The sequence below is a fragment of the Tenrec ecaudatus genome, chromosome 9 (assembly GCF_050624435.1).
Source record: "Tenrec ecaudatus isolate mTenEca1 chromosome 9, mTenEca1.hap1, whole genome shotgun sequence".
In the NCBI taxonomy this organism is placed as follows: Eukaryota; Metazoa; Chordata; class Mammalia; order Afrosoricida; family Tenrecidae; genus Tenrec; species Tenrec ecaudatus.
Window position 1 is genome coordinate 54,743,187 of NC_134538.1, and position 27,065 is coordinate 54,770,251.

Sequence of the window (27,065 nt, forward strand, 5' to 3'; positions counted from 1 at the left end):
CAAGCTCATTACCATGGACCCTCAGAGACTCCCTAAAAGGTAAGCACTCTTGGGATTAGGAACCTGTATTTCTGGGCTTCTATAAACTGTGCTGTCTTATTAAGCCTTCCTGTGTGCTTTCCCAGCTGTGAACTGTTTTTTCATTCTCCCTGCCGCTGCCTTTCAAATGTTCTCAATAAACCTTTAGAGGCCATTTTGCTCTCCTGCGAATGGCTTCCCTCATCTGGATGATGTGTCTGTGTCTCTGTCTTTTTTAAGGCTTAATAAGAGTTTTCCTTAAATTAAACACACTCACACATACAGTTAAAGCCCCGTAAAGTCAGCTAGATTTGAAGCTGAAATGTATAGACTTACATCCAGAGACTTACAGTGATTGGTTCGACATTCTCCAACTAATCAAAGGTCATCAAGTCAATTCCTGCTCCTGTGTGTTAGAATAGAACTGGGCTCCCTGAGGTCTTCAATAGTAGATTTCTAGGCCCTTCTTCTGAGTTACCTCTGGGGTTGATAGCCAAGCACATTGACCATTTGTAATACCCTGGGCATACACTTTCATCTCGGAACTCTATTATTTTCATATGTGAAGTGGGGAGTATAGTACTTCACAGGCTGGTTATGAACCAGCGATGATAAAAAGCCTTTCCCAAAGCACATCTGTGAAATATTCACTATTAGACGGAGTGGAGGGGAGGAAGACAGGGCTCCTCCCCTCTTCTCTTTCCTAAGGTGGCAGAATTCAAGAAAAATCTTGGTGGACTATGAGAATTAATGGTCTTTACCCCCGTCTTTCCTGACACTCAAGTTCCACAGTGTTTTCCAGCCTTTGTTATCTCTGGAGATAAATTTCTGATGATACAACTCTAGTACCAGGATTGATTTTGCAATAAGATAAGAGGCTTCAAAAGTTACTGGGAAAAAATCCAGTATCTTTTATAATTTCCTTTTTCCCTGGACTTTTTAAAACCCCTTCATATTTAGACAGGGAAATTAAATAGACACTTCCCTCATCTCGTCCCCATCCACTCCAGAGGGAGTCCAGTAGGTGAGAAAAAAAGACCTGCATGAGTAAAGTCCGCGTGTCCACTGATTGTAAAATTGTCCATGTGATTATGTTGAGATCTGCATGTCACCATCATGTCCTGCGAGTAATGCTATATGCTCCTGAAAAGGATACGTTTACATGGCAGGTTCAGCACAGTTAACATTTAAAACGAGTGGTCTTAAGTGGGTCAAGGAACATATTTTGCTTCCATTTATACATGTTTAAAATGAAAGCTAGAATATTGAGGTCCCAAGGGAAATGGGGACTACTAGATGGAACCTTAGTAGTTTTTTTTACAAAACCAACCACTTCCTAAACGAACTCCCAGCAACTCCTAAATTCCAACAACAAAGTACAAGAATAGTTTATCTTGCTTCCAGCCACCAATAAGTACCTGGCTATTTTGTTGTTCTAGGCAACCTCACCCAAAACAAAGTAATTCTCCATGGAGCAGCCAGATCCTTCTCAGAGACTCCCCCGCCACTCCTGTGGGAAAAGCGATAGAATTTTCGCATTCAGCGAATTCTTAACTTGTAATGTAAAAGGCCACCAAGAGAAACGAATTTAGATGGGTCTAATCCCTGAGGCGGCATCTGCCTCTCCCATGCACCCCTCTGCCCCCCACGTCTCCTTCACCAGCAGCTGCTGTAGTCTTGGGACATGGTTGCTGGTGAACCAGAAAAATAAAGTTCTCCTCGAAGTTTCACCCTTTGCTGACATGTAGTCGAAGGTGATGGCTGTTTCATGAAGGACAGACGGTAACCCAGGGCGGAATCTTCAGGCAGATGACTAGGGGAACCAGGAAGACCTAGCAAGTGGGTCATTATATAATCACTTATGGACCCATGTTATCATACTTTGCAGTGTTTGGGCACAACGCCTCTTTTGTGTACTGGTGATATATAAGCTAGCCTGGGAAGTCCCAGCTGTGGCCTCTGGAACAGATGAAGCCCTGAGGCAGTGCCCCTACTAGAATGGTACTCCAAAGGCATCATTCTCACCTACAGCCCGGCTGCCTGTGTTTGACCAAGCTCCTCGACGTCTGCCTACCCCATTATTTCCTGAAGGACTGGATAACAACTCCTTAGAATGGTAGTGAATGTTCACGAAAGAAGAAAAGTGTCCCAACTGGGAAGCAGCAGCCCTGGGCCCGGGCACGCTAGTGCACAGTGGCATACAGGCTGGACCTTGATCCCATTCACCCTGACAGCTTTGACTTCTGTGAAGGGCAGAGAAGGCACCCGAGCAGACAGTGTCCTGATTACAGGACACAGTCAGTTTCAAATCCAACTCTACGGGCTGGCTTTTCCTTCTCCTCCTGTGCCTTCTTCTCCAGCCAAAGCTGGCCAACTTCATTCACCCAGTCTCATCCCAATCTCTCCATCTGAGAATCTGTGCTCAAATGACTTCTATGGCCTAGGAAACCAATTTTTCCCGTCCTTAAATGGGGACCAACGGTGGTCCATTGGTAGAAATCTCACTTTCAGTGTTGGAGTACTGGATTCAATTCCTTGTCAATGACCCTCATGCACATCCATCTCTCAGTGGAGCCTTCCATGTTACCTCTGACACTGACCAGGTTTCAGCAGAGCTTTCTGATTTAGAAGGACTAGGAAGCAAGACTAATCCAAGAGATTAGCCAGTGAAAACTCTAGAGATCAAAGTGATCCTATCCACAACCGATCTTGAGGGTGACACAAGACCAAGCAGTTTTGTCACTGTACCATGAACTGTAACTCGACAACACAATACTGTTGCCATGTTATTTACACTTGACACCAAAGTCCGAAGGCATTCCTTTATCAGGAGACTCACAAATGCCATGTGCTCCCTCACAACACCAGGCCCCTCCCCTCCTCTCCCCATGCCACACCACACAGCTTTCATTCTCCTTCTACACTGTGTGCAGAAAATGGAGTTATCCGTGTCTTTCTTACTATCCTTAAGAAAGGTATAGTTCTTCAAACTATGTTAGACAAAGCACCCACGAGAGCACAGACAAGAAAATACTACACATATTTTATAGGAGTAAGCGTGCTGGGGAGGACATTTTCGCAGACAAGCATATATGCTCCTGCAGACTTTCAAAGTTGACGGCTTCCACTCGGGTGGCGTAGGGGATTACATGGTGGACTGTTAACCACAAGGTTAGTAGTTCAAAAGCAGCAGCTGGTCAGCCAGAGAAAATGGCTTTCTCCTCCCATCAAGATTTGCCGTGTGGGCAACAAGCAGAGGCAGCTCGACTCGGCCCGAAGGGTCACTGTGAGTGAGAATTGACTCACTGGCAGCTGAGTTTTGGGGGTCGATGTTGCTGTTGTTGCTTTAAAGCAACACCTCCTGTGCTCAAGGGAACAGAGTGAAGAAAAAATAACAACGAACAGAACGAACATTCTAAGTAAAATTAAATGCGTGCGTTTTTGGTGGTTTTCTTGAAGAAAAAAGTTTAGAAAGGAATATTACCCTGTCTTTGGAAACAACTCTCTTCTTATTACAAAGAAAAAGGCCTGCAGTGAGAGGAGTATTAAAATATTACATTATGCCAGGGCTTTTACACTGAGGGTGCGCACAGCTTATTACTTGAAGCAGTCGTGAATGCGTTGAACAAGCGAAGCTTTATACTGGGAACTGAAGATAAGGAGCTCTCTTGCCTCTGCTGGATCGGAGGCCCCTTCACTGGGCAGATCATTCCAATGGCCTGAGAACGCACGGAGAACCAAACAGCCACAGACAGCTGGAGCCAACGTTTCCCCAACCTCCGCCTTTCTCCGATGCCACAGAGACCCCACCTCGGTTATGTAGAGCTGCTGCTACAGAAATGTTACAAGTGCATGTCTTTGACAAACAGAAATCGATTTTCTCATCATTCAGGAGGCTAGAGATCCAGATTCAGGGCACTGCCCTGGAGGAAGGTTTTCTCTATGAGCTCTGGGGGAAGGGTCTGGTCTCTTGTGAACTTCAGATCCCGGATGCTCTTCGTGTGCTTTGGCATTTCTTTCCCCATCTCTGCTGGCTTGCGTTCTTGTTTAACCTCTTCTATATCTCAAGAGATGAACTTACAACACCCTACAGCTGGTGTGGCTTTGCCACTGTGAGTAAATATTATTGAAATTGCGTGCGTGGAAGTTTTACAGTATCACCAACCCCTATTATTGTGTAAATAGTGTCCAGTTGCTTCAGAGTTTAATCTTACAAATCAGCAATTCATGGATTGTGGTTCACAGCCATCCTATATTTGTACAGCATCCTTTACTCAACTGTGTTTTAAATTCTTTACCATTGGCTAAATTAATGACACTGTCAATAGAATTACCTTATGCAACAGGGGGATGATTGATCATGGTCTCTAAAATAAAATGACAATGATGTCTCTGAGGTAAATCTGAACCATAGATATCTGAATGGATTTGGGGCTTGCACTTAATTCTAGTCCCAGGCTAAGAACTATTAGTTCTTATGACATGGTGCTGCTCGGTGCTCACCCTCATGAAGAGATCACTGAAGAGATGGGTGTTATAGCAAGGTGTGGTGAAAAAACTAGACGGTGCCTGGCTATCAGAGAGAATACTGTCCGGGGTTTTAAAACCTTGTCTTCAAACAAGCAGCCACCTAAGTGGAGTGTCGATGTAGTCCACATGGAAGAAGTACACCAGCATGTGTGATCCATGGATTGTAAATATGAAGAAGGGAATGGTATCAGAGCCAACACCATGAGTATTTGGTTTGAGGAAGCCTATGGTTGACCGTGAACGTCTAGACCATTTGCAGAGTCCGAATGCAAACCGGGCCTCCGGAGAATCCCTCTGAGAATAGTTGAGGATGGTTACAGCCTTTTTATCAAACAGAGGGCATTGCAAAGTCAATTATTAATGTAATATCTTATCATTCATCTCCTTTCGGACCCATTTGAAAATTGTTTCAGTAATTGAAAATAAAAAAGTGAGGGGGAAATACACGTAGCTTAAGCCTCTGTGGCCATAAGCCAAGTATGTGAATAGCCTCACTCTTATGCAGAATGCATCGCAAAGTGAAGTTTCGCAGGTGCCAATAGGTTAAAAGTGGACTCCTTATTATTTGAGCTCCCTTTTGGTCCCATTTTAAATTTGCTCTAGTTTTTAATATTTTCTGCTTTCTTTTTGATAGAGGCTTGTATTTGTTCTGCACTGTTATTGCTAGTAGGACTGGGGGGTTGGTTGGGTTTTTGTGTTGTTTTTTTAAATGTGTTTTTCTGTGCAGGACATCCAGGATAGGTAAAGCTAGAGAGGCCGTAACTATTTTAATCTAGAGAGGCAGTAGCTATAGCGACAATAACTATAGCGACAGTAACATATCCTGGGGGTGTGGCGGGGAGGTTAAGGGGAAATGGGGCTCTAATGACGACGAGTACAAGAGCGAAGGAAAATGTTCTACAACTGATTGGTGATGATTGTACAGCTCTGCTCGGTGTGACTGAACTATTGAATTGCCTATGTGAATTCTACGCCGATAATTTTTTTAAAAGCCTACAGTCACCCTGTCGCATTGGCATAACAAAGACAAGTGAAATACAACCACAGACATGAATGTCAAGATTCACAATACTTACTTTGGGAGGAAACAATCAAAACCATAACATGTAGAATGAACACGAGGGGTCTCCGCCTTCTCTGGTTGGACAGAGTACTAGGAAGCGGACGGTGCTCAGCTACAGGCGAAGCACGTCCAAGAGTCCACAGATGAACTGCTTTTGTTTTGTCTGCCATGACTAAACTGGAAGCCAAGTTCAAAGTCCTGCATCAAACCTTGAATTGAAAGGAACCTCTAAGGAAACCTTGCAACTAAATAACCAATCAGCTCAGAAATAATGAATGTTACCTATAAGGAATGTGATTTTGGGGGGAAAATATGAGAATAAATGGCCAACAGTTACTTTCAAGCAAAGATGAAAATGTACAGAAGATACATTAGACTAAGGAAATGGAACAACCAGAAATGAAATGAGAATATTCATACATTCTAAAAAGTACAACCAATGTCACTAAACAAATTGTATAGAAATTATTGAATGGGAACCTAAAGTCCCATGTTTATATTCAAATTCATGTTCACAAGTCCCATATTCAACCCACAGCAGTGTGTGTGTGTATGTACATATATTAAAAGAATACAATTGAGCTATGAAATGTGGGCAAAAGGGACCCAAAACAAATGACAGTTGGAAATCTCTCATGCCCATGAGTATGAGCAAGAAACGGGAAATCTTCCCCACAATGAGACTGAAAGTAAACACTGCCACATTTGTGAAGCCCTGTCAGAAGGTCCCGCATTCTGAATACCATTCGGAATGCATCTCCCGTGACATCTCGAAGGAGAGGCGGCGTGGGAGGAGTTTGGAAGAGGCGTGAACTAGTGGCGGTTTGGGGACTGGGTGTGGCCCAGGAGGCGTGTGATGCTGCCTGTCCTCTCTACATCTGCACAGGGAAAAATCCTGAGAACCAAAAAGTTAAAAGAAAAAAATCATTGATCTCTGCAATGCCTATGGTTTTTCAAATGGGGTGCATGTCTGGGGGTGGGGCAGGGGGGCAGGACTTCCTACGGAAACTCATTCACCAAAATGTGAAATTGGTTTCCAGAAGGATCGTTTACTCAGAATCTGAGACCAAGTTTAAAAGTCTCAGAACAACTGACCCGTGGGGTCCATACCCCAATAAGTCTATAAAATCCTCGATCCCTAGGATAAAAGCCACTGGGGGGATATGTGGTATCAGCCTAAATGGGGTTGGGTTGAGAGGCTCAGGCCCTACTGCCTGCCAACATCAAGATCTAGAAATATAAGAGATGCAACTGCTAGGATCTGGTTAGGAAAAGATGGGGTGCCTGCACCTTTCTAGGTGCGTTTTTCTGTCATTTCACTTGCCTGCTAAGAAAATCCCTAAATGCAGGCTAGCACACCAAGGTCCTGAGTGCTAGACAGATGCAAGGCCAGTAAGCAAAGCAAACCCCTCAGTGACTATTCAAGCTTGAGATTATATCCCTAACCTCAGGATCACTAGAAGTCAGTAACAGATTAAAAATCCCAGACTCTCTAGGAATAACTTTCTTCCATGAGAAAGTTAATATGGTACAGGGAAATCTCGATCCATGTCTCTCATCAAATTATTGTTGGCACCATGGGAACAGGGTATGTGAAGTACTGATAGAGAGGACTGGGCCGTTTCAGTTGCCACTCCCCTGTGTATAAGAACTGTCCCAGAAACATGGAAAGGGAATCCAGGGACCAACAAGGAGGAAGAGTCAGCCATGCACGTCCAAGATCTCTGCCTAAAGGAGTGGAGGCCCAGACCAGAGGCCGAGGAACGGAGTCCGTGAGACAGGGCAGAGGAGCAGTGCTGAGACTATGAAACCATGGTACAGAGCAGCAGGTGGGCTTCCTGGCCCGTGGGGACAGAAGCCTAGGGACCACATGGCTAAGAGGCTGAGGACGAGAGTGCGATCTGGCTGCTGGCTGACAAGTGTTGCTGGGGACTAATAACTGTGTCCTTAATATTTTTTATCCTAGCTTGTTGTGACTTGTTAACATACCCCCCCCCCACACACACACACACACAAACCAAAAAACCTGCCATTGACTCACTTCTGACGCATATCAACCATACCGGACAGCTTGGAACCACCTCTTCGCATTTGCAAGACTGTAATTCTTCATGGAATTACAAAGCCTCACCTTTCTCCCACAGAGCAGCCGATGGTTTCAAACTGCTGGCCTTGCAGTTCACTGTCCAATGAAGCAGCCACTACGCCACAGGGCTCCTTCCCCTCCTTTTAGAGACCCCTTAACCAGGTTTGAGTTCTGTGTGAGCCCTTCAATGGATTTTCTAAGTGGTAGACGGCCGGCAGAGGAATAGACTGCCATGGGAGGAGCGGTTGGCATCAAATAGGGTAAAAGAAATTTGGAGGGTGGAGGCGGGTCTGACCTCTGCCTTGCGTGTGTAGTTGGACTCTCCTGCTCCCTTCAGTAGGGAGAGGAGGTCAGATGTAGCCTCCCTGCCATTTTCCCAAAGATCCATATAGCCAGCCTGGCATCCTAGACCTCCGTTCCCAACCTCCCTCCTGCCTCTAAAAAGCAGGCCGATGGAAACTGGTGAAACAAAAACAAAAGGGCATAATGTGGTCGCGGAGAACATGCTGGTGACGAGGCCAATGGAAAATTATTCCAGTCTTATCTGAAATCAGATTCCTGAGGATTACTTTGTATACTTCGAAGCATGGGTTTCCTAGCCTCCCGGCTCATACTTGAGACAAAAATGTATACAACCCATCACAATGTATCTGCTAGCTCTCTTTTTCCCCTTCAGAGTTTCGTTTCAGTGGCCATGTTCCAAACAGGCGCCAGACCCCTTCTCTATGTCATTCCGCAAAGGCCAATTAGGCTTTGAAAAGCCCCGTGGGAAAAGAGGGGCCATGCTTACCTTGGCTTCACATTTCCTGTGGCAGGAATACTTGCAGACTAGAAACGAGAGAGAGAGAATGTGTGTGTTAAGCAGTTCGGGCACCGGACTTAGTACATCTCCAGAACCCCCCAGCCCCGCAGAAGGTCCTCTTGCAGAGCCAGAACACCAGAGCGTCAGCAAAGTGTGACGCAAGCGTCGTGTCCGAGAACCAACTTGCAGTCGTTCCAGTAGAAACCACTTACACGGGAGGCTCCCGTGGGCGTTTCCTGAGAACCAAGCTGCAAACAGGGTGGTTTGGGTGAGATTGGGGGCATTCCGGGTTGGTAGGGGGGTTGACAGCAGTCATTTCTGAAGGGGTGTGTGCTGCCGAATGTGACCCCACAGTAGGCAGGCAATGGAGCTGGGCAGTGAAAGACATTTGCAGGGGCCCAGAAAGTATAGCTTATCGCTGAGAAAAGATAGAGACCTGTCAATGTCCCATAAGAATTGAGGCAGGAGCCTGTAAGTTCGTGAGAAAATCATGCGCGGGATGTCTGCACCCCTTCTGCCTCTGGAGAACCCAGGATCTGACTGTCAAAATAAAACCATGCCTAAACTCCCGCAGGGAGAACCTGCAGAGGGCGGCTGTGTGGGCAATCACATCGTGGGTCTGCCTGGATGTGTTCCCAATGCAGACCTTGAGCTGGAACGGATGGAGATTTCATGGGCCTTCTTCCACCCCGACCTGCAGCTGTGCCAAGGCAAGAAGGCTTCCACCCCCGGGCCTGGTGATGGGTCACAGGCCTGGGCCTTGTCCCCAGTCCTGGCAGCAGCTCACAGGACCTGTGACTGTCTCCAGCTTTGTGGGGACCTTACAGGCCCTGTCTGTCCCTGTCCCCAATTCCAGTGACACAGTGTGCTTTCCCTCTCCTGCCCTTCGACCTGGCAGTGTGGCATGCAGGCCCTGTCCCTGCCCTGGCATGTTCAGGCAGAGACACAGCGCTAAGAAACAATTGACAGGAAGAATGACAACACAGTATCCCACCATGAGCTCCTTGAGCTGCACTTGGAGGGCAAGCTCCAAGTGCGAGTCTCGAAATTCCCTCCTTTCCCCCCAGCTGAACTTCTAACCCAAGGAGGCAGCTGTGAGATCAGCAAAAGGACATGATCTTGGGAATCCATGTTCTTGTCCTACCTGGGCTCTGCCACGCTCTAGCTCTAGCCCCTGGGCAGGCTGGGGAGCCGTGCTGACTCTGTTTCCTCTCACAGGGTCACAGTGAACTCAATAGAAGAAACTGCTTGGATGCTATCAAGTACATATAAATGTGCATTCAAGGTGTGCATCCTGGAAGGACAAGGCTCCGCAGGTCAAGCACACAGGCCTCAAATCTTGGCTCCATTCTTTGAAGCTCCCTGAGCCTCAGAAACCCTTACTCGCTACCTACTTAGACTTTGCTTTCTGTGAAGTAGGGGCGGGGATCCTGAGATCTCAAGGGTTTGTGGAGAAGAGGATGAGAATAAAATACACACAATAAATAAAGACGAAATATATACAGAAACTTGGCGAGAGCCCAGCAGTGTTTTTTAACCTTCCCTTATAGATGTGTGAGAACTATTTTCTTGGCAAGATCTATTTTGTAAACCATCTCCCTATTCCTCTGAAGTACTGAGGCTGTTCATGAAGATGAACAGTTACCCTACATCATCCCCTTAGCACACGGCGCCACGGTTGAGAATGAGTTTCAAATCAGGAGTGTTTGCACTGGTGGAAGGAGCTTCAAACCCGGACAGAAGAACGGCCAGAGGCCAGAAGAAAGAAGTGAGCTGAAGAGACAGACAGTTAAAAATAACCAGCAGGCGAACCAGTGAAACCTGCTCCGGGCACAACTGGTGTTCTCTCCACACACACGGAATCCTAGGAGCTAGACAGCTCCAGCGACGGTAGGCTGGGTCACCATTTATCTAGGTGGTCATCAGCCTGGAAGATGGCCTCCACTGAGCCTCACCTCCAGGCATGCATACCTTTGTAGTCTCTTCCACACAGAATCAGAGCTGGTCTGAGTGACGATGCAGTATAACAGAAGGGATGGTGAGTGATCTCATAAAAATACCCCTGCCATGGTCTCTTGGACCACTCCCTTTGAGAGAAGCCAACTACCATATCATGAGGATACCAAAGCAGCTCTGTACAAAGGTCCATATGGAAAGACAACATAGCCTCCCCTCAACAAGCAGAACCAACATTGCAGGGCAAGTAAGCCACGTTGGGAGAAGATTCTTCAGTCTCCATCTGGCCTGTGGAGGACCAGTCTCAAGAGATACCCTAAGCCAGAATGCCCAGGCAAGCTAAATTCAAATTCTGGGCCAACGAAACGATAAGCAATGGCAGGGTGTCCATTGTTTCAAGGCAACAAGTTCCAGAGGGGTTTGCTATGCTGCGGTGCACAGTCATTGTAATGGTCAGAGCAAGCACACCCTGGTGCAGCACCCTCATGGTGGACAGCGCACTCTGCCACAGAGAGTCAGGGGCCATTAAAGGGGGGAAAATCATAAAATAATCTGGTGTTTCAAAGCACCTCTAAGCTATCTTCTTGCATAGCATATTAACAAACCAGTTAAATTAGCTTTTGTCTTCTTTTTGGTAGGTGTCGTTGAGTCAGTCCCAAACCCTATGCACATCAGAAGGATGCACTGCCCACACCTGTGCCGTGCCAACTTCACAACGGTGCCTGTGCTTGCAACCACGGTACCAGTCCATCTCACCGAGGGCCCTCCTCTAGTTCTCTGCCCCTCTACTGTACCAAGCATGACATCTGTGGTAGTTACATCATCTGGTGTCAATTTAGGACTTGTGAGGATTAAGAGTGAAGGGGTGGAGTCTAGCCTGTCAATCAGGTGATAGCCAATGAGGCCTCTGTGTGGGCTTGGCCTTCCACTAAGGGTTCTGGGAAATCTTGGATCTCCTCCTTGGAAGCTGGAGAGACTCTCTCTGCTCACTCCACGAGAAACATTCTACTGACAAGACACATGGCACTATGCTGATAGACCCCATGCCCTGGGAACTAGAGGAGCCACGTGGAGACCCCTGCCAGCGATAAGCTGCTTCTACCATTATTGGATCCATAAGATTTGCACCCACAGGCTGTGACCATCCTGCATTTGGCATCATTGCATGTGTTTTGTGAGACTGAAGAGGACTTTATAGATTGGTATTGGACATATGGGCTAAATATTGGACTCACGGACTTGATCTGGCCTGGGCTGGGATGTTTTCTCAATATTCAACTGCTCTTGTATATAAAGCTCTTTCCTATACATACATGAGTGAGTGTCCATGAATTTGTTTCTCTAGTCCACCTGGCTAACACAAAATCCTTCTCCAGGGATTGATCTCTACTGACAATATGTCCAAAGTAGGTGAGACAACCATCCATGCCTCGAAGAGGCACGCTGGCCATACTTTTGTGAATACGTCAATAAGTAGGCATGCATTATTTTTTTTAAGAATCAAGAAAAGGTGAGGAATACCTATGCCAAGTAGTGGTATCATTTGTATGCTTTTCAACATCTATTGCCAAATCACAGGTAAGGTAGATTAATCCCATTAAGACTCTAGCCAACAATACACTAGAGTGTCATTGCACTGAGCTCTTCCTAGCACTGAGTGTCGCCATTGAAAAAAATAAAATACTTGCTGGTTGCTGTTCTGAAGACAGTGGCCGTAATTCATCCTTAAATAAATTGGCCATTTATAAGTTGGCTGTTAAGAGTCCTTTCACATAACATTACAGACTGTTGGCCCCTGATATTTGCCATTTTAATGGAAGAAATGGAGATGAGAGCTGGGATCACATGACAAGTGTAGAAGCCTACCCATCTGGGCCTTTCTTACGAAGGAAAAACTAACTATGTGAATTCCATTCATCCACGACACTTCGTTGTGCTCATGTGAAACTTTATGCAGAGTGACATCATCAGAGAAACTGGATTATATGAAGAAGACGGTGGCATCAGGACTGGAGAAAGGCTCATTAACAACCTCAATATGCAGATGGCACAGCCTCGCTTGCTGAAAGTGCGCAGAACTTGAAGCAATTGCTGATGAAGATCATGATTGCAGCCTTCGGCATGGGTTACAACACAATATAAAACAGACTAAAAGTCTCACAACTGGACCAAGAGGTAACACTATGATAGAAGCAGAAAAAAGCTGCTGAAGATGTCAAGGATTTTGTCTTGCATGAATCCACCGTCAGAGCTCATAGAAGCTGATGTCAAGAGATCAAAAGATGCATTGAACCTGATAGGTCTGCTGTACGAGACCTCTTTAGAAGTACTGCAAAGCAAGGGATGTTACTTTGAGGACTCAGGTGCACCGACCAAAGCCATTGCCTCATATGCATGCGAAAGTTACACACTGAATAAGGAAGACTTCCAAGAAGAATCCGTGCTTTAGAATTGTGGTATTGAAGCACAGTTAATAGGACAAACAAATCTGTCTCAGAAAACGTATGTCCAGAGTGCTTCTTACAGGCAAAGATGGCTTGACTTCGTCTTCCAGACATCTGACATGGTGTTAGGAGAAACCAGTCCTGAGAGAGGGGCATCATGCTTGGCAAACTGGAGAGGCAGCAAAGGAGAGGAAGGCCCTCAGAGAGGCAGACGAACACGGTGGCTGCTACCACGGGCTCAGGCATAGGGACAACCGTGAGGATGGCCCAGGGACTGGGCAGTGCTGCATTCTGTTCGACATCAGCTCACTATGGGGCATAACTGACTCAGTGGCATCTCACAATCAACAATAACAGAAGTGTCCCGCCTCAGAACACGGACTCTATGACAGGCAGACAAAGGCGCTCCAGCTGCCCCAGAGCCGTTGATGCTGCCCCAACTGCTTTATACATACCCACGCTAGTCGAGAAGAAAGCCACATTTTAAGACTACCATTTACAGATAGAAAACCGAAGTCCAGAGGTGAGGTAATGTACCCAGGTGACAGAGCAAATAAGCGCGGGAGCGAGCTTCAAACACACAGAGCCTGCAAGTACTACCTGGCTTTCAGTGGAATGGGGAGCACACCCACGGGGTTTGATTTCAAAAGCTGATGCAGCAGCCTAAACATCCATGCAGTGTCTGTCAGGTTGGTTGTACTGTGGTGGCGTGTGTGTTGCTGTGATGCTGTAAGTGATGTCACTGCCATTTCAAATATCAGGAGGGTCACCCAAAATAAACAGGATTCAGCAGAGCTTCCAAAGTAAGAACAGACTGCGGAAGAAGGAGCTGGCTATAGACTTCAGAGATATTAGTCCCTGAAAACCTTATGGAGTGTATCAAAATTGACTAATAGGTAAATAAAAATGTGTTACACACATAAAATAGAATATTATTCATCCACGAAGAGAAATGAAGTCCTGATATAGCTATAACACAGGCAGATCTTTAAAATGTCATGTTGAGTAAAACCAGTCAGTCCCACCAGGACAAATATTGTATGATCTTACTTATATATATGAACTGTCCAGAACAGGGAAGGATGTACAGATCCAAGTTTGTTAGTGCGCACTAGGAGCGAAGTGAAAGAAAGACGAGGTTTTCTACTCCTGTAAAGAGTTACAGGCTTGAAACCCACAGGAGTTGTTCTACCCTGCTGTACACAAGGTTGTTATCAACTCAGTGGCAGTGAGCTTGGCTTTGATAGGAGTGAGGAGGAAGGGGAAAGTGGGACTCAGTGCTTTCCTTGGGAGATACTTGCTCACCTTCCTGACATAACCACTGAAGACAAAGAGAGTGAATAAGTAAATGTGGTGAAGAAGGCTGATGGTTCCCGGCTATCAAAAGATATAGCGTCTGGGGTCTTAAAGGCTTGAAGGTAAACAAGCAGTCATATAGTTCAGAAGCAACAAAGCCCACATGGAAGTAGCACACTAGCCTGTGAGATCACGAGGTGTCACAGGGATCAGGTATCAGGCATCATCAGAACAAAAAAACTTATCATAGTGAATGAGGCGGGGAGAGCAGAGTGGAGACCCAAAGCCTATCTGTAGGCCACTGAACATCCCCTTACAGAAGGTCTCAGGGAGATGAGTCAGTCAGGGTGCACGGTAGCAATGATGAAAAATACAACTTTTCTCTATTCCCTAAATGCTGCCCTCCCCTCCCAATATCATGATCCCAATTCTACCTTACAAATCTAGCTAGAGCAGAGGATGTACACTAGTGCAGATAGGAACTGGAAACACAGGGAATCCAGGGTGGAAGATCCCTTCAGGACCAGTGGTGTGAGTGGCGACACTGGGAAGGTAGAGGGAGGGTGGGTTCAAAAGGGGGAACTGATTACAAGGATTACATGTGACCTCCTCCCTGGGGGTCAGACAACAGAAAAGTGAGTGAAGGGAGATGTCAGATAGGTCAAGATATGACAAAATAATAATTACCAAGGGTTTATGAGGGAAGGGGGTGGGGGAGGGAGGGGGAAATGAGGAGCTGATGCCAGGGGTTTAAGTGGAGAGCAAATGTTTTGAGAATAAGATCAATGAGTGTATAAATGTGCTTTACAAAATTGATGTATGTATGGTGATAAGAGTTGTATGAGCCCCTAATAAAACAATTGTTAAAAAAAGAACCTAAAAAATTAAGATTATAAATTATAAACTGACTAATAGGTAAATAAAATGTGTTACACACATAAAATAGAATATTATTCATCCACGAAGAGAAAGGAAGTCCTGAAATCGCTATAACAATGCAATAAACATGATTAATGTGAAGAATGTTAAAATGGAAAATATTTAGGTACATACATGTGACCACAATTGGAAAAGTTGATACACTAGATGCAAAGGTGTTTACTATTCTTGTTATAATACCAGCCTTCCAAATATGATACAACAATGAAGCTCACGTAAGTCTTGACCCCATATAGCGAATATAGAAGAAATGCATATAAAGGAAAAGTAGGGAATCTGAGGCACTAAAGTATCACGGTCGGCCCCTTATTTCCTCAAGAGTGTCTCCTGTCCCAGACAGGTAATGTCCCCTCTTAGCCCCTCCAGCTATCATTGGTACACACAATATCAAAGATAAATCCCTGCCAAGTTGCCTAAATGATAAATTATATATAACTTTACACATATGTATACACATGAAAAAATTAAATACAAGGTCGCTACTAAAAATCAAAGTTTCTGAAATTTTAATGTTAAAATTATAATATGCAAAGTCAAAAGTTCTAAAGCTCTATGGAGCGTATAAAACATAGTTCATAAAATATAAAACCTCCCAGTGGGACCATTATAATTAGAACTTGGCACAGGACAAAGGGGTCATCACAACTCAAAGGGAAGAAGATCAATCCTTCAAGGGAAAACTGGTTTACTCCGCGGGAAAGCCAATGACATAATCTGTAATGAATCAAACATCGAACTGGATCAAAAGGAAAGAATATCTCTATCAGTATTAGAATACAATATAGGGTGGTGTGTTTGTGACGTTGAGTAGGAAAGCTATTATCAAAGTAGGAACAAAATCTTAAATGACAAGTGACAGAAATGAACAGGTAGATCAGTAGAACCAAACTTTGAAGTATCTAAGATCAAAAGACCACAGACAACATTTGCAACATATTAAGTTGAAGAGGATCCAAAGTGGTAAATAGAGCAGATAGATACATTACCCAGACCCCTACAGGAAAGACCCAAGAAGCTAAATCAAGTGGCTGAGGATGACAACTGTGGACTACAGAGCCGACAGGAAAAGGGAAAAGAAGTAGATCAAATACAGATGTGAGGAAGAAACAGGATGATCAGAGGGAACAAGGAGGGCAAACTGCCAAGTGGCATAGCATGGCCATTTTGGATTCTTTCAAAAAGCACTGCAATTGGAGCAGGAATCAAACCGCTAGCTCTGCTTTCCCAGAAGTGTACCAAAACGCCCATCAGTGATAGGCTCCCGGTGAGGTGTAACTTCCCTCTTCCCAGGAAGGCATTCCTGGTCCAGAGGCTTGCCCACCGCCCACCCAGAGATGGGCCAGCCCCTTTACGAATGAATGAGCCACTCGCTGCTTTCTTTACTGTTCCCTCCACTCTCACCTCCCACCCAGTCCCATTGCGAACTCTTTTCCTTTCTGCTTCCCGAACAAGAGAGGCTAAGGGGAGGGAATGAGCATTCGACTAGGGATGGACAGCTGTTAACATGGGTGAGGGCTTTCATCATCCACATGAAGCGAGAGAGAAATCAAAGGAGGGAGGAGGGCTAACTTCGAGGGGCTGACAGTAACTTAAACTGTTCAACACAAAACCGATGGTCAGAAACGGAATCCTCCGCATTTAGTTCCCAGTTCTTAAAAATTACTTTTTAAAAATAATGGAGTTATTCCACAAATGTCTTGAAGTTCCCTTGCATATATTAATGAAATTAAACAAAACCATGTTTTTCCACAAACTTTTTGAAGCCTCCTCATGTGTGTGGAATATATGTATTATGTGGCACAATACATGTTTGTGTACGTCAAACACCAGAACACAGTGACAGAGCTTCGGCCTAATCTAACTCATAGAGAGATTAATGTTCATAGCACAATGAGTTCTTTCAAATCAAGAAGAAAAATAACCTATTTTTGAATCAGCAAAGTTGCTGAACAACCAGCGTACTAAATAATAAACAGAAATGTTAGAGACATTCCTCTTTTAAGTGTTCACATGCATAAATAACAACATTTTTTATAAAAATGAAATGCGGCTTTTCATCCATCAATTGGCAAAAATTACAAGTTGAGAATTATCAGGCAAGAGTTCTCAACATTCTTAACTGAAAGCATTTTCCGGTTAGAAGCCCAGCTCTCCTTTCACCCACAGCTTAAACAGCCAGGTCTTACATGGGACCATGGCCAGGACATTTCTGGTGAGTTTTCCTGGAATCAACGGCACGCAGCTCCAGTCGGTCCAAATGCTTTGTCTCAACAACGGGTCTGCAAAGCACTCACCAGGTCCCTTATCAAATGGGGGTTTCCAAAGTCCGATTAAAGGACTCTGCCTCCCACTCCGAAAAATATGTCAGCATTCTCTGACTTTGAAACACTCTACAGTTTTGCATATTTGCTGGAAATGCTATTCCTCAAAAGGCCTCGGGAACCGGGTCACTGCTATACAGAAGTGTCCGAATTTTTATGAAACACGCTCTATGTATGTGCCATATCATACATGATCTCTAGTTGTTACCCTCTGCTTCTCCCAGGATCGACCTTCAAGCTCACCAGCCTCTCCAAAGGCTCTGTGATTGCTGAGTACTGGCCTCTAAAGCCAAGTGGACAGGACTTCCACAGCAGCGGAGCCTCCCAACACACGTCTTCACAGCTTTGCCAAGTCGCTTGTCAATATGCTGTTGGTCTTAACCAGGGCTCCTCAAACTGTGGCCCACCGGCCACATGCGGCTGGGTGTTTTTGCCACCGCTGCCTGTCCTGCTTAGCAGCCAACTCATCCATTGTGCATAGGAATTTGTTCATGGGGTTTTTTTTAAACTACAGTCCGGCCCTTCCACAGTCTCAAGGACAATGAACTGGCCCCCTGGTCGTAACCATCACCGCGGTCTCAGTTTCTAACAGTGCAAGTACTAAGAAGCACAAATAATAGAGCCAGTCTGCCCAGCTATCTTCAAGCCTCTATCCAGAATCATTGATGGACAGGACACAGGGACTGCGACATCCCTAAAGGCAAGATGCTTCACATAAACTGTGACATTTTTGATGGCTGAATCCTCCACAGACTCAGAGCTCGGACATCAGGACCGCATCCCAAATGGAAACTTCTTGAAGGCAGGACCCCCACTGTGGAAACAGAATGATTTCTCCCAAGTTGTCTCCCCCAAATATATGCCAAACTTAGCTGCTTGCGAATGACTATACACTTTGAGGCCATCAGAAGTAGGTTAGAATTATTCTCCCTAGGGGTTATCAGCCATCTAAACCAAGCAGACACCACTGTTTATCCCACAACAAATAGGACTCACTCCCTTCTGTTAAGGATAGTAGTTGTCTGTTTCCTTGTAGGAGACCACAGAGAGGTCAAACCCGCCCAAGGATGACTAAGACCAGGCTGCCATGATGAATCTAAGGTCCGTCCATCTTGTCACATGTATACCCCTAGACCTTCCCATTGCTGTGGGCACATCCCCAGCTCACCCCCTTCCTGTCACGCTTATGCCTATCATACATCCACTTCCTATGATGTGTATGCCTATTTCCTGCCCCTTCCTGGGACATGTGTTGGCCTGCAATTATGCCCCCCTAAGAGAAAAAAATGCTTGATTAACAATAAGCGGGGTCCTCCAGCTTCCTGCCCGGTCCTCGAGCCTCCTGCCGGGTCTCCACCCCACCTCCTCTCAGTCCATGCTGTACGCGGACCTGGCTGGTAAGATCATAGCCACCCAAGAGATGAGCATGCTACCATGAATTGTGTCTGAATCCATTATTTGACTTTCTCTTCTATCTCTCATGCTCTAGATGATTTTAATATTTATATATCTCAACCGTGCAATTGTGCTTACTGAACCTGTGATTAGTAGGGGGTGGGGGGGTGGGCTGGCACCTCCCAACTCATACTCCCCACCACCAAGCCCCCAAACTCAGAGCTCCTCCAGGGCCGAGTCCCCTTGTAGACTAGGTTCCTCAAGGTTGGGATAAAGGCTGGTAACTATTTGAAAGTTTATAGGTTCAAGTCCATGAAGAGGCATCTCAGAAGAAAGGCTCAGCAATCAACTTCGAAAACCATCAGTCACTGTAACCCGGGTGGGGCACTGTGTAGGCGGTGGTCATGAGGGAGCGTCGACTCCATAGCGGCGGGTGAGGGGTTTTGATTTGGTTTAATGCAATTTGGGTTTGAATGTAACGTATTACGAAAGGGAGGTCCTCCTAGAGGTTACGGACTAAATGAGTACATTGTAAGACCACAAGACTGAGGGCCATAAAAGGCTTGCACGTGGCAGAAGAACCGGACACTGATCCTGCCAGGCCTCTTGCTTCCATTTCAGTTGGCCTGTTCCCCCCCTCCCACCGCTACTCCTGTGTCCACATGTCTACATAAAGAGCAGCAAGCCAGCTTCTAGTCCCACTTTTCAGAATGCTACCAAAAACAACTACCAAAGTCATTTTATGTGCACATGCGCATATACGTATATAGTATATACACATATATGTATAAAAATTGGCTCAAAATGCTTTTATCCAAATTTAAACTGATCAACTACGTACAACTTCTTTTCCTTAATCATGACAGCATCTGACAAATGCCTTTTAAAGACAAAACCAAACCGAACGACCGCGGTCACGTTCCCTTAAAGTCACAGCGATCCTGTAGGACAGAGACCTGCCCCCGGGGCTTCTTTAAGGAAGCAGATGACCCCCTGGCGGCATCGTGGCTCTGTGCTGGCCAGCAGTTGGCAACCACCGGGCACTCCGCAGGCGAAACATGAGGTTTTCTACTCCGAGCAAGTGGCATGCTATGGCAGTGAGTTTGGTGTGGTTCGGGTGCAGAATGCAGGACCTTTTGGCGAGCAGCGGAGCGTTCCAATCACTGTTTCACCAGGACTCCTTCCTAGAAGACAAGGGGCCCTTATCATGTAATACAAGGCCCTTCTACAATCGCCTGTGAGCCCCATTTCCATCGCTATACTCATCGTACAAGGGACGCAGGCCAGAAATGTACTGCAATCCCCCAGCAACAAAAGAAAGCTGAGAAGTAAGATGTAATTACAAATCTTCAGGGAAAACTTGTCCACTGACTAGAATTTTCTCTTTCAGATCAGTCTCCATTGGGGCAAGGAACATGTGCCTCAGAAACCTGAGAGGGTTTTTCACTCATCTTGAACCCATTAGATTTTGTGGAGGAAGCTAACCAACAGTTTGAACGCACTAAATATTTTTTCCCTTTGACTCAGTCATTGATTCGGAGGTATTCATGAAGGACACCGTCCTGAACTGCATAAATATGTACTGCACAACTCCGCTGTAGGAGGCAGGGGGCTAGACTCTGGGAAACAGCTGGGAACAATGGAAATGTCCTCATGAATTGTGCATTCCAGTGCAAAAGACCAAGAAAACAAGTAACCAGACGGAGAGTGGCAAAAAAAAAAAAAAAAAAAGAAATGAAGCAGGGTAGATGGAAAAAAAAAGCTGCAGGTGGAGGATAATTGGCCGACACTTTACATGTGGAGTCAGGAAAGGCTTGAAGGGCAAGAAGAGGAGCAACCATTGCGTGAGGAGATGGTGGAAAGTCAGGCCAGTCAACATTTGCAACTACGATGGATAAACTATTGGGGAATTCACCACAATCAATCACTCGGCCAATCAGTCCATCCATGAGGTCACGATTCTGTATGCCCTTGGCAGAGGTCGCTTCTGGATCAGGGCAAGCCCAAGACTTGCTGAGTGGATAAAGTGTCTCTTGCACCATCTCTTCAACTGGCTCCGTGTAGAGCATCCTGTTTGGAAGCTAAAATCCCCACAGATAAGGTCCATAAATGAGAGTCAGGACACCAAATCCGCCTTTCATACGGTAGGGCAGGGCCGGCAGTGAGGCTTGGCTTCCTGCAGAGTCCCTTTCCGCCTATTCCCACTGTATCTGCCACCCTGGCCCAGCGCTTCCTCCAGCGCAGGCTGCTCACGGGCTCTTTAGCTAGCCCTCCACAGCTTAACAGCATGAACAAAAAATTTGAACAGGAAACCCCAGGGATGCCAAGATATTCTGGGCCACCACCTGGAATCTCCTTCTTGGAGAGTCCTATATGTGCCTGCTCACTGTCCAAAGACTTCCCATCTCAGCTAAGAATTCAAAGGAGACGATTTATGTATCTACTTAGAACACATCCAGGTAGGGACTATGGAATATTAAAAAAGTAAAAAATTAAGGAAGTTGGAGGTACCTTTCCTGAAGGAGTCCAAGGTCTTATTCAGGAAACTCTATGAGCGCATGATGTACATCTAGGGCTGGGGGCTGGTTCCACACCACATCCTGCCCAAGAATAGGACCCACTGGAGCTCTGAGCTGGGCTATGTGTACCACTTTGCTCAGCTGTGGGTACCACTGATCACCACATGAATATCAGGAGGGCATGGCATCTGTGGGCATTCAATGGACCCTTGTGTTCGTGGCTGGGAGCGTCTAGAGCCTCTCAATCTCCCTACAGGACTAGCAGAAATGGGGGGGGGGGGTAGTTGTTTCTGTGTCTGTGCCCTGCACACCGCAGTCACAGAGAGTTGATCTGGAAGCAAGGAGCTACCCAGGGACAAAGCAAGTATTCAGGAACCTATTTATCTACACAAAGCCAAGCAGACATCTCCTGAGCCTCTGGGAGGGTCTGGTCTTGAAGTCTACCCTCTAGAATTAGGGGTCCTCACAGGATTTATTAGTGGTGCTTCAGGCGACTCAAAATCACATGGGGTTTTCTGTTTGTTTCTTCCAAATAAGGCATCCACAGACATAACATATATTGTGCCTAAGAAAAATAACAGTTTTTGCATAGTTGGCAAGTATATATATATTAAAAATCTGAAAGCTATTTGCATAAAATATGATAATTGTAAGAACAGGTGAACCGGAGTACTTAAACATGCGACTCTTTACTCTTATCAAGAGTTACAGCCTCAGACACCCACAGGGCCATTTCTACTCTGCCCTAGTGGGTTGCAAGAGATGAAATCTATTCGATGGCAGTGAATTATGGGAGAAATTCTGTGATTCTCCACATTAGTCGCCAGTCACACAAGACTCCTGAAAAACCATATGCAATTTATCTGAATAAAATTGTGAAAGTCAATGATCACAGAATCACACTAAATCATGGGTATTAAAAAACACCAAATGTGGATCTATCACCTTGGCTCCACTACTTTAAAAGTTATTGAAAACAAAACAAAAACAAACACCTTCAGCCAAATGGACGAAGACGATCCATGTGAAAACCAAAAATGGAAAGGCTGTTACAAAACAGCTGGGGGGACGGGGGCGGGGGTGCAGGAAATGTGCAGCCAGGCCTTTCTTCCAATCGTGGACCCAGAAAATAGGAAGGCTCTCATTCCACACTCCAGCGGGTTAAAGCGTCCGTGCAGGGTGACTGAGAGAGCCAGCGTGCGGCACGTCAGGGGAGGCCTTCCCAAAGGGAGGCATATGGACTTGAAGACCGTGGACAACTGCAAAGAGCGCCGCTACTATCGGAGAAGAAGCAGAACATCGTGCACGGCAGGCTACTTTCCAACTGAGGGCTGAGAGAAGAAATGTGGCCCGGGGAATGTGTCTGCCTCTCCCTCTTGGGTTTCTGGGAAAACTGTGAGTCCCCGCAGCACCGTAAGTGCCTGTGTCTCCAGAACGTGGACGAGTCAGAACCTTTTCTGGGAGAACAGAGCAAATTACTGCTGGCTGGGCTTGGGGGTGGGGGTGGGGGCTGACCTTTGGGGTGGGAAACTTATTACCTCAAACTGTTCAGCAAAGAACCTACAAAGAGAAGGACTGCAAAATTAGGAGACACAGAGCTTCCCCTTAAGGTGACAATATCCTTTGGGAACAATAAAGGTGATGTTTAAATAACATGATGAGTGCAATTAATATCAGTGAATTGTATATGTGAAGATTGTTTACAGGCCACGTTTTTTTACATATATGTTCACTACCATTTTTCAAAATAAACAAAAGATAAGAGAATGGAGCACTCAGAAAACTGTGGTCTCAGACTACAAAGCCCCAACGGGACAGAGAGGCAACAGAGCAACCGATAACTTTCCAATTCACACAAATCCAGCTTCACTTTGTGTTCGGCTCTAGACGAGACCCCAGTGTTTATGTGTTTACCTTTCTTTGTGCTTGAAAGACTAAGGAACGGCAGTTGAAATAGTGTTTTAAACTATTTATCATGGATTTGCCAGAGAAGAATAATCATGAGCCAGACATCTGTCCGCACAGGAAAAATCATTTAGGTTTTCGGGCAACTTACACTGACTGCACATTCCCTGAGTGCTTGGTCAAGTTGCGGGCACCAAGTTCAACAAGTGTCCACGTCACTTGCCTTATTTAAATATAAGCTTGTTTGGGAAGTGCACTGAAGCAGATAGGTAAGTGCAGAAGCTGAATGCATGGGTTCAGTCTCAGTCTAACATTGGGAGCTACTCCCGCCAGGCCCTGGCCTCAAAAGCTGTCCCTTCCTGCTGTCCCCTTGCAAGCATCTGGACGGAGCACGCATCACACTGACAGTGGTTCTGTAGGCGAATGTATCTTGGCCCCTAAATTTTGAACTCTTGGGGGGCTCTGCTCACTGAGAGCATCATAGCAGAGCTGTAGCAGCTATTCAACAGAGGACTGAGAAAGACATGCTGGAAGACTGGTGAGGACACAGTCAGCACAGGACAGGCACATCTGTTGGGGGCCAAGTCTCCCCACCACCACACCCCACCCTGACACGCATGCGCTTCCACTCCGATGGCAGACACCGCTGCTGGCCCACAGACACAGGGAGAGCTAGCTAATCATTTCACAATCAGCACTGTTACAGAACAAAAAGGGGAATTATGGGGAGGGTGCATTTGCAGAATTTATGCCTGGGCTGTACCCCATAACGTGCAGGCGGGCAGCCATGGGGAAAACGTTCTCGATAAAAAGTTCAGTGAGGCCATCCAAGGGCTCGGAAGCCAGCAGCCCTGTCAGTGAAACAAAGCCTCTGAACCGGGGAAATCACACGGGACAGATCCCTCCTGCTAGGTAATTACAGTGTCACCCGAGCCATGGTGACAAGGGTGCTTTAAAACAGGAGAAAGCATCCTAAAGACATGCCTGTATAGTCATGAAAAGAAAGGAAGAGGTGCTGGACCGTCCGGCAGTTGCTGCAGAAGCAGAGGCAGGGCTGCCACTGAAGCGCCTATGCGTTTATCTGAAGCAGCGGGTCTCCACCTGCCTACTGCCGCCACCCTTTCATCTACAGTTTCTCGTGTGTGGTGACCCCCCAACCATAAAATGATATCAGTTGCTACATCATCACTGTCATTTTGCTCCTGTTATGAATCGGGCGACCCCTGTGAAAGGGTCATTCGACCCCCAAAGAGGCCATGACCCACACGTTGAGAACCGCTGATCTAGTCTCTCACCCATTCACCCTGCGTGGGAGGAATGGGAGCAGGGGCTCCCAGCGTCTCACTGGGAAACTGACAGAGCCACTTGCCTCTTTGTGAGATAGTAGTAATGCTGAGATTCTTCCCAGGGGCTGGGATTCATGCTGGACGGAATTGTATAGGCTACCTTACCCAGGGCATCTCCTTGAGTCCCAGCACCCTGGGAGACCCCAAGGCTCAGGTTTGCTTAAGCAGCATTTAAACCTAGGTCAAATTGATTCTTGACTGCCTCATCAAACTAAAAGCACAATGCCAGTCATGAGTGTATTTGGAGTTCTCTAGTATCTATGCTTTTAAAAAGTAAAAGAGATGATACTAAGGTTAATGAGCAACTGCACTTACCCCCATACATCTGAAATATGAGTCAAAATTGACTCAATATGACAGTGGGCCTGGCTTGGGTATTATCTAAAGTACTATCATTTCGACATGTGACTATTATTGTAAAAGTAGTAATGATATACTTACATTCTTTTTATTATACTAAAGTCCACTGTTTCCCTTACAACGCTTCTCAATTTCAATCAGCCACATGCCAAAGGCTCAGTTGCTACAAGTGGCTAATGGCTAGATAGAGACCCTAAAATTTTAACCACTACAACAAAGACATTACAATACAAGGAGAAATTCTTAGAATAATGATAAGAGTAATAGCTAAATTTCACTGTATACACTCTATGTACTGGTCCCTGGGTATCACAGATGGCTTGCACTTGACATTCAGCATAAAGGTTGGCATCTAAAACTAGCCTAGCAGTGCCGGGGGAGACAGGCCTGGGAGCTGCTGCTAGGAGGATAACAACAGGGAAGCCCAATGGAGCATTGTGCTATTCTGCTTGTACATGGGGCAGATGAGAGTGAGAATGCACTCAACAGTAGCCAAGTTGATCTGGTGAGATTTAGCTACATATTGGACACAGTGTTTCTTCATTGCAAATGCGTTCTCGACACCATCAATGGGCTTCGCCAAAAAGAAAGAACACACGCGGCACATTGCAGGTGGAGAGACCCAACGTAAAACTTCAGGGCTTGAATTGACATAATATTGAATTAATCTATAAGCAAAATACTGGGTGATACATGAAGCACCCTCCTCCCACCGAAAAAAATTTTTAAGATGGAAGAAATGCAGAGTCACTGAATCAAAAACACTTGGTTAAAGTCCAACTATTTGAAAAGGTAGCAAATGATCAAGAACCAATGGTATTGAACATAGAGTTGCAAGCTACGCTGAATAAATAAGCAAAAAAATAAGGCTACAGGAGTTGACCGAATACCAATTCAAGTGATTCAACAAGCTGAGAAAGCACAAGAAGCACTAAATTTTCTATTGCCAAAAATGTGGGAAACAGCTACCTGGCCAACCAACTGGATGAGAACCATATTTATGTCCACTCCAAAAATAATGACAAATAGGAGGCAAAATGACTGAGCAATATCACTGATGTCACGTAAGTAAAATTTTGTTGAAGATAATTTTTAAAACATTATAGCAATACATCAATATGGAGCCACTAGAAGTTCAAGTCAGATTCATAGAAGGATGTGGCAGGAGGGATATCACTGCCAATGTCAGGTGGATCCCGGCTGAAAGCAGAGAATACCAGAAAGGTATTTACTTGTATTTCATTGACTTTGTAAATGCGCTTGACTATATGAATCACAACAAACTGGATAACACTGAAAAGAACACATCATTGTATGCATACCAATCTTATACATAAACAAGAGAGGGTCTTTCAAATAGAACAACTCAATCACTGCCTTTGAGTCAATTCTGACTCACGGTGACCCTATAGGTCAGGATAAAACTGCCCCTCTGGGTTTGAGGCCGGAACTTTGACTGACAGGTGTCAGCGCAGTCTTTCTCCCACGGAGCGCCTGGTAATCTTGAATTGTGGATCACAGCCTAACTCGTAACCTCCAGCACACGCTTCTCCATGGCACCAGGCCTCGTCTCAATGCCAGTGCACCAGCCAGGCTCCATTTCCCCGGTGCTCCTCGGACAGAAGGAGGATTTAAAATCAGGAGAGTTGTGTCAGCAACGTAGCCTTTCCCCATATTACTCAATCTACATGCTCAGCAAGTAATCTGAGGGCTGGACTTGATGAAGAAGAATACAACCTTGGGATTGGGGAAAAGCTTAGTAGCAATCTGCAATATGCAAATAACACTACTGGGTTTGCTCCAAGTAAGGAGGATTAGAAACATGTGCTGGTGAGAATCAGTATGGACAGGAACTCGGAGTAAAGAAAACCTAACTCCTCTCAACTAGACCACAGGCAACGCCAGGAGAGACAAGACAAGATTAAAGTTTCAAGGGCTTCATTTTACTTGGATCCACAATGAACGCTCCCGGAAACAGCAGGGTGGGAGTGAGAATCCAATAATTAAAACTGTCCTGGGCAAACCTGCTGCTACAAAAGATCAACAGATCTTTACAGTGTTAAGAAGCAAAGACATCACTTTGAG

The 27,065-nt window shown here is 45.7% G+C and overlaps 1 protein-coding gene across 3 annotated transcripts in view; it reads right to left on the reverse strand.

Annotated features, from left to right (window-relative positions):
- Positions 1–27,065, reverse strand: part of TNS3 (tensin 3) — a 348,472-nt gene that overhangs the window by 247,618 nt on the left and 73,789 nt on the right. For all 3 annotated transcript variants that reach the window (XM_075558135.1, XM_075558134.1, XM_075558133.1), the window contains exon 3: positions 8,488–8,525. Coding sequence is in view for 2 of the 3 variants with exons in the window: in XM_075558134.1 (XP_075414249.1) it covers positions 8,488–8,525 (38 nt within the window). In the remaining variant the exon portion in view is untranslated. The remainder of the gene's footprint in view (positions 1–8,487; positions 8,526–27,065) is intronic.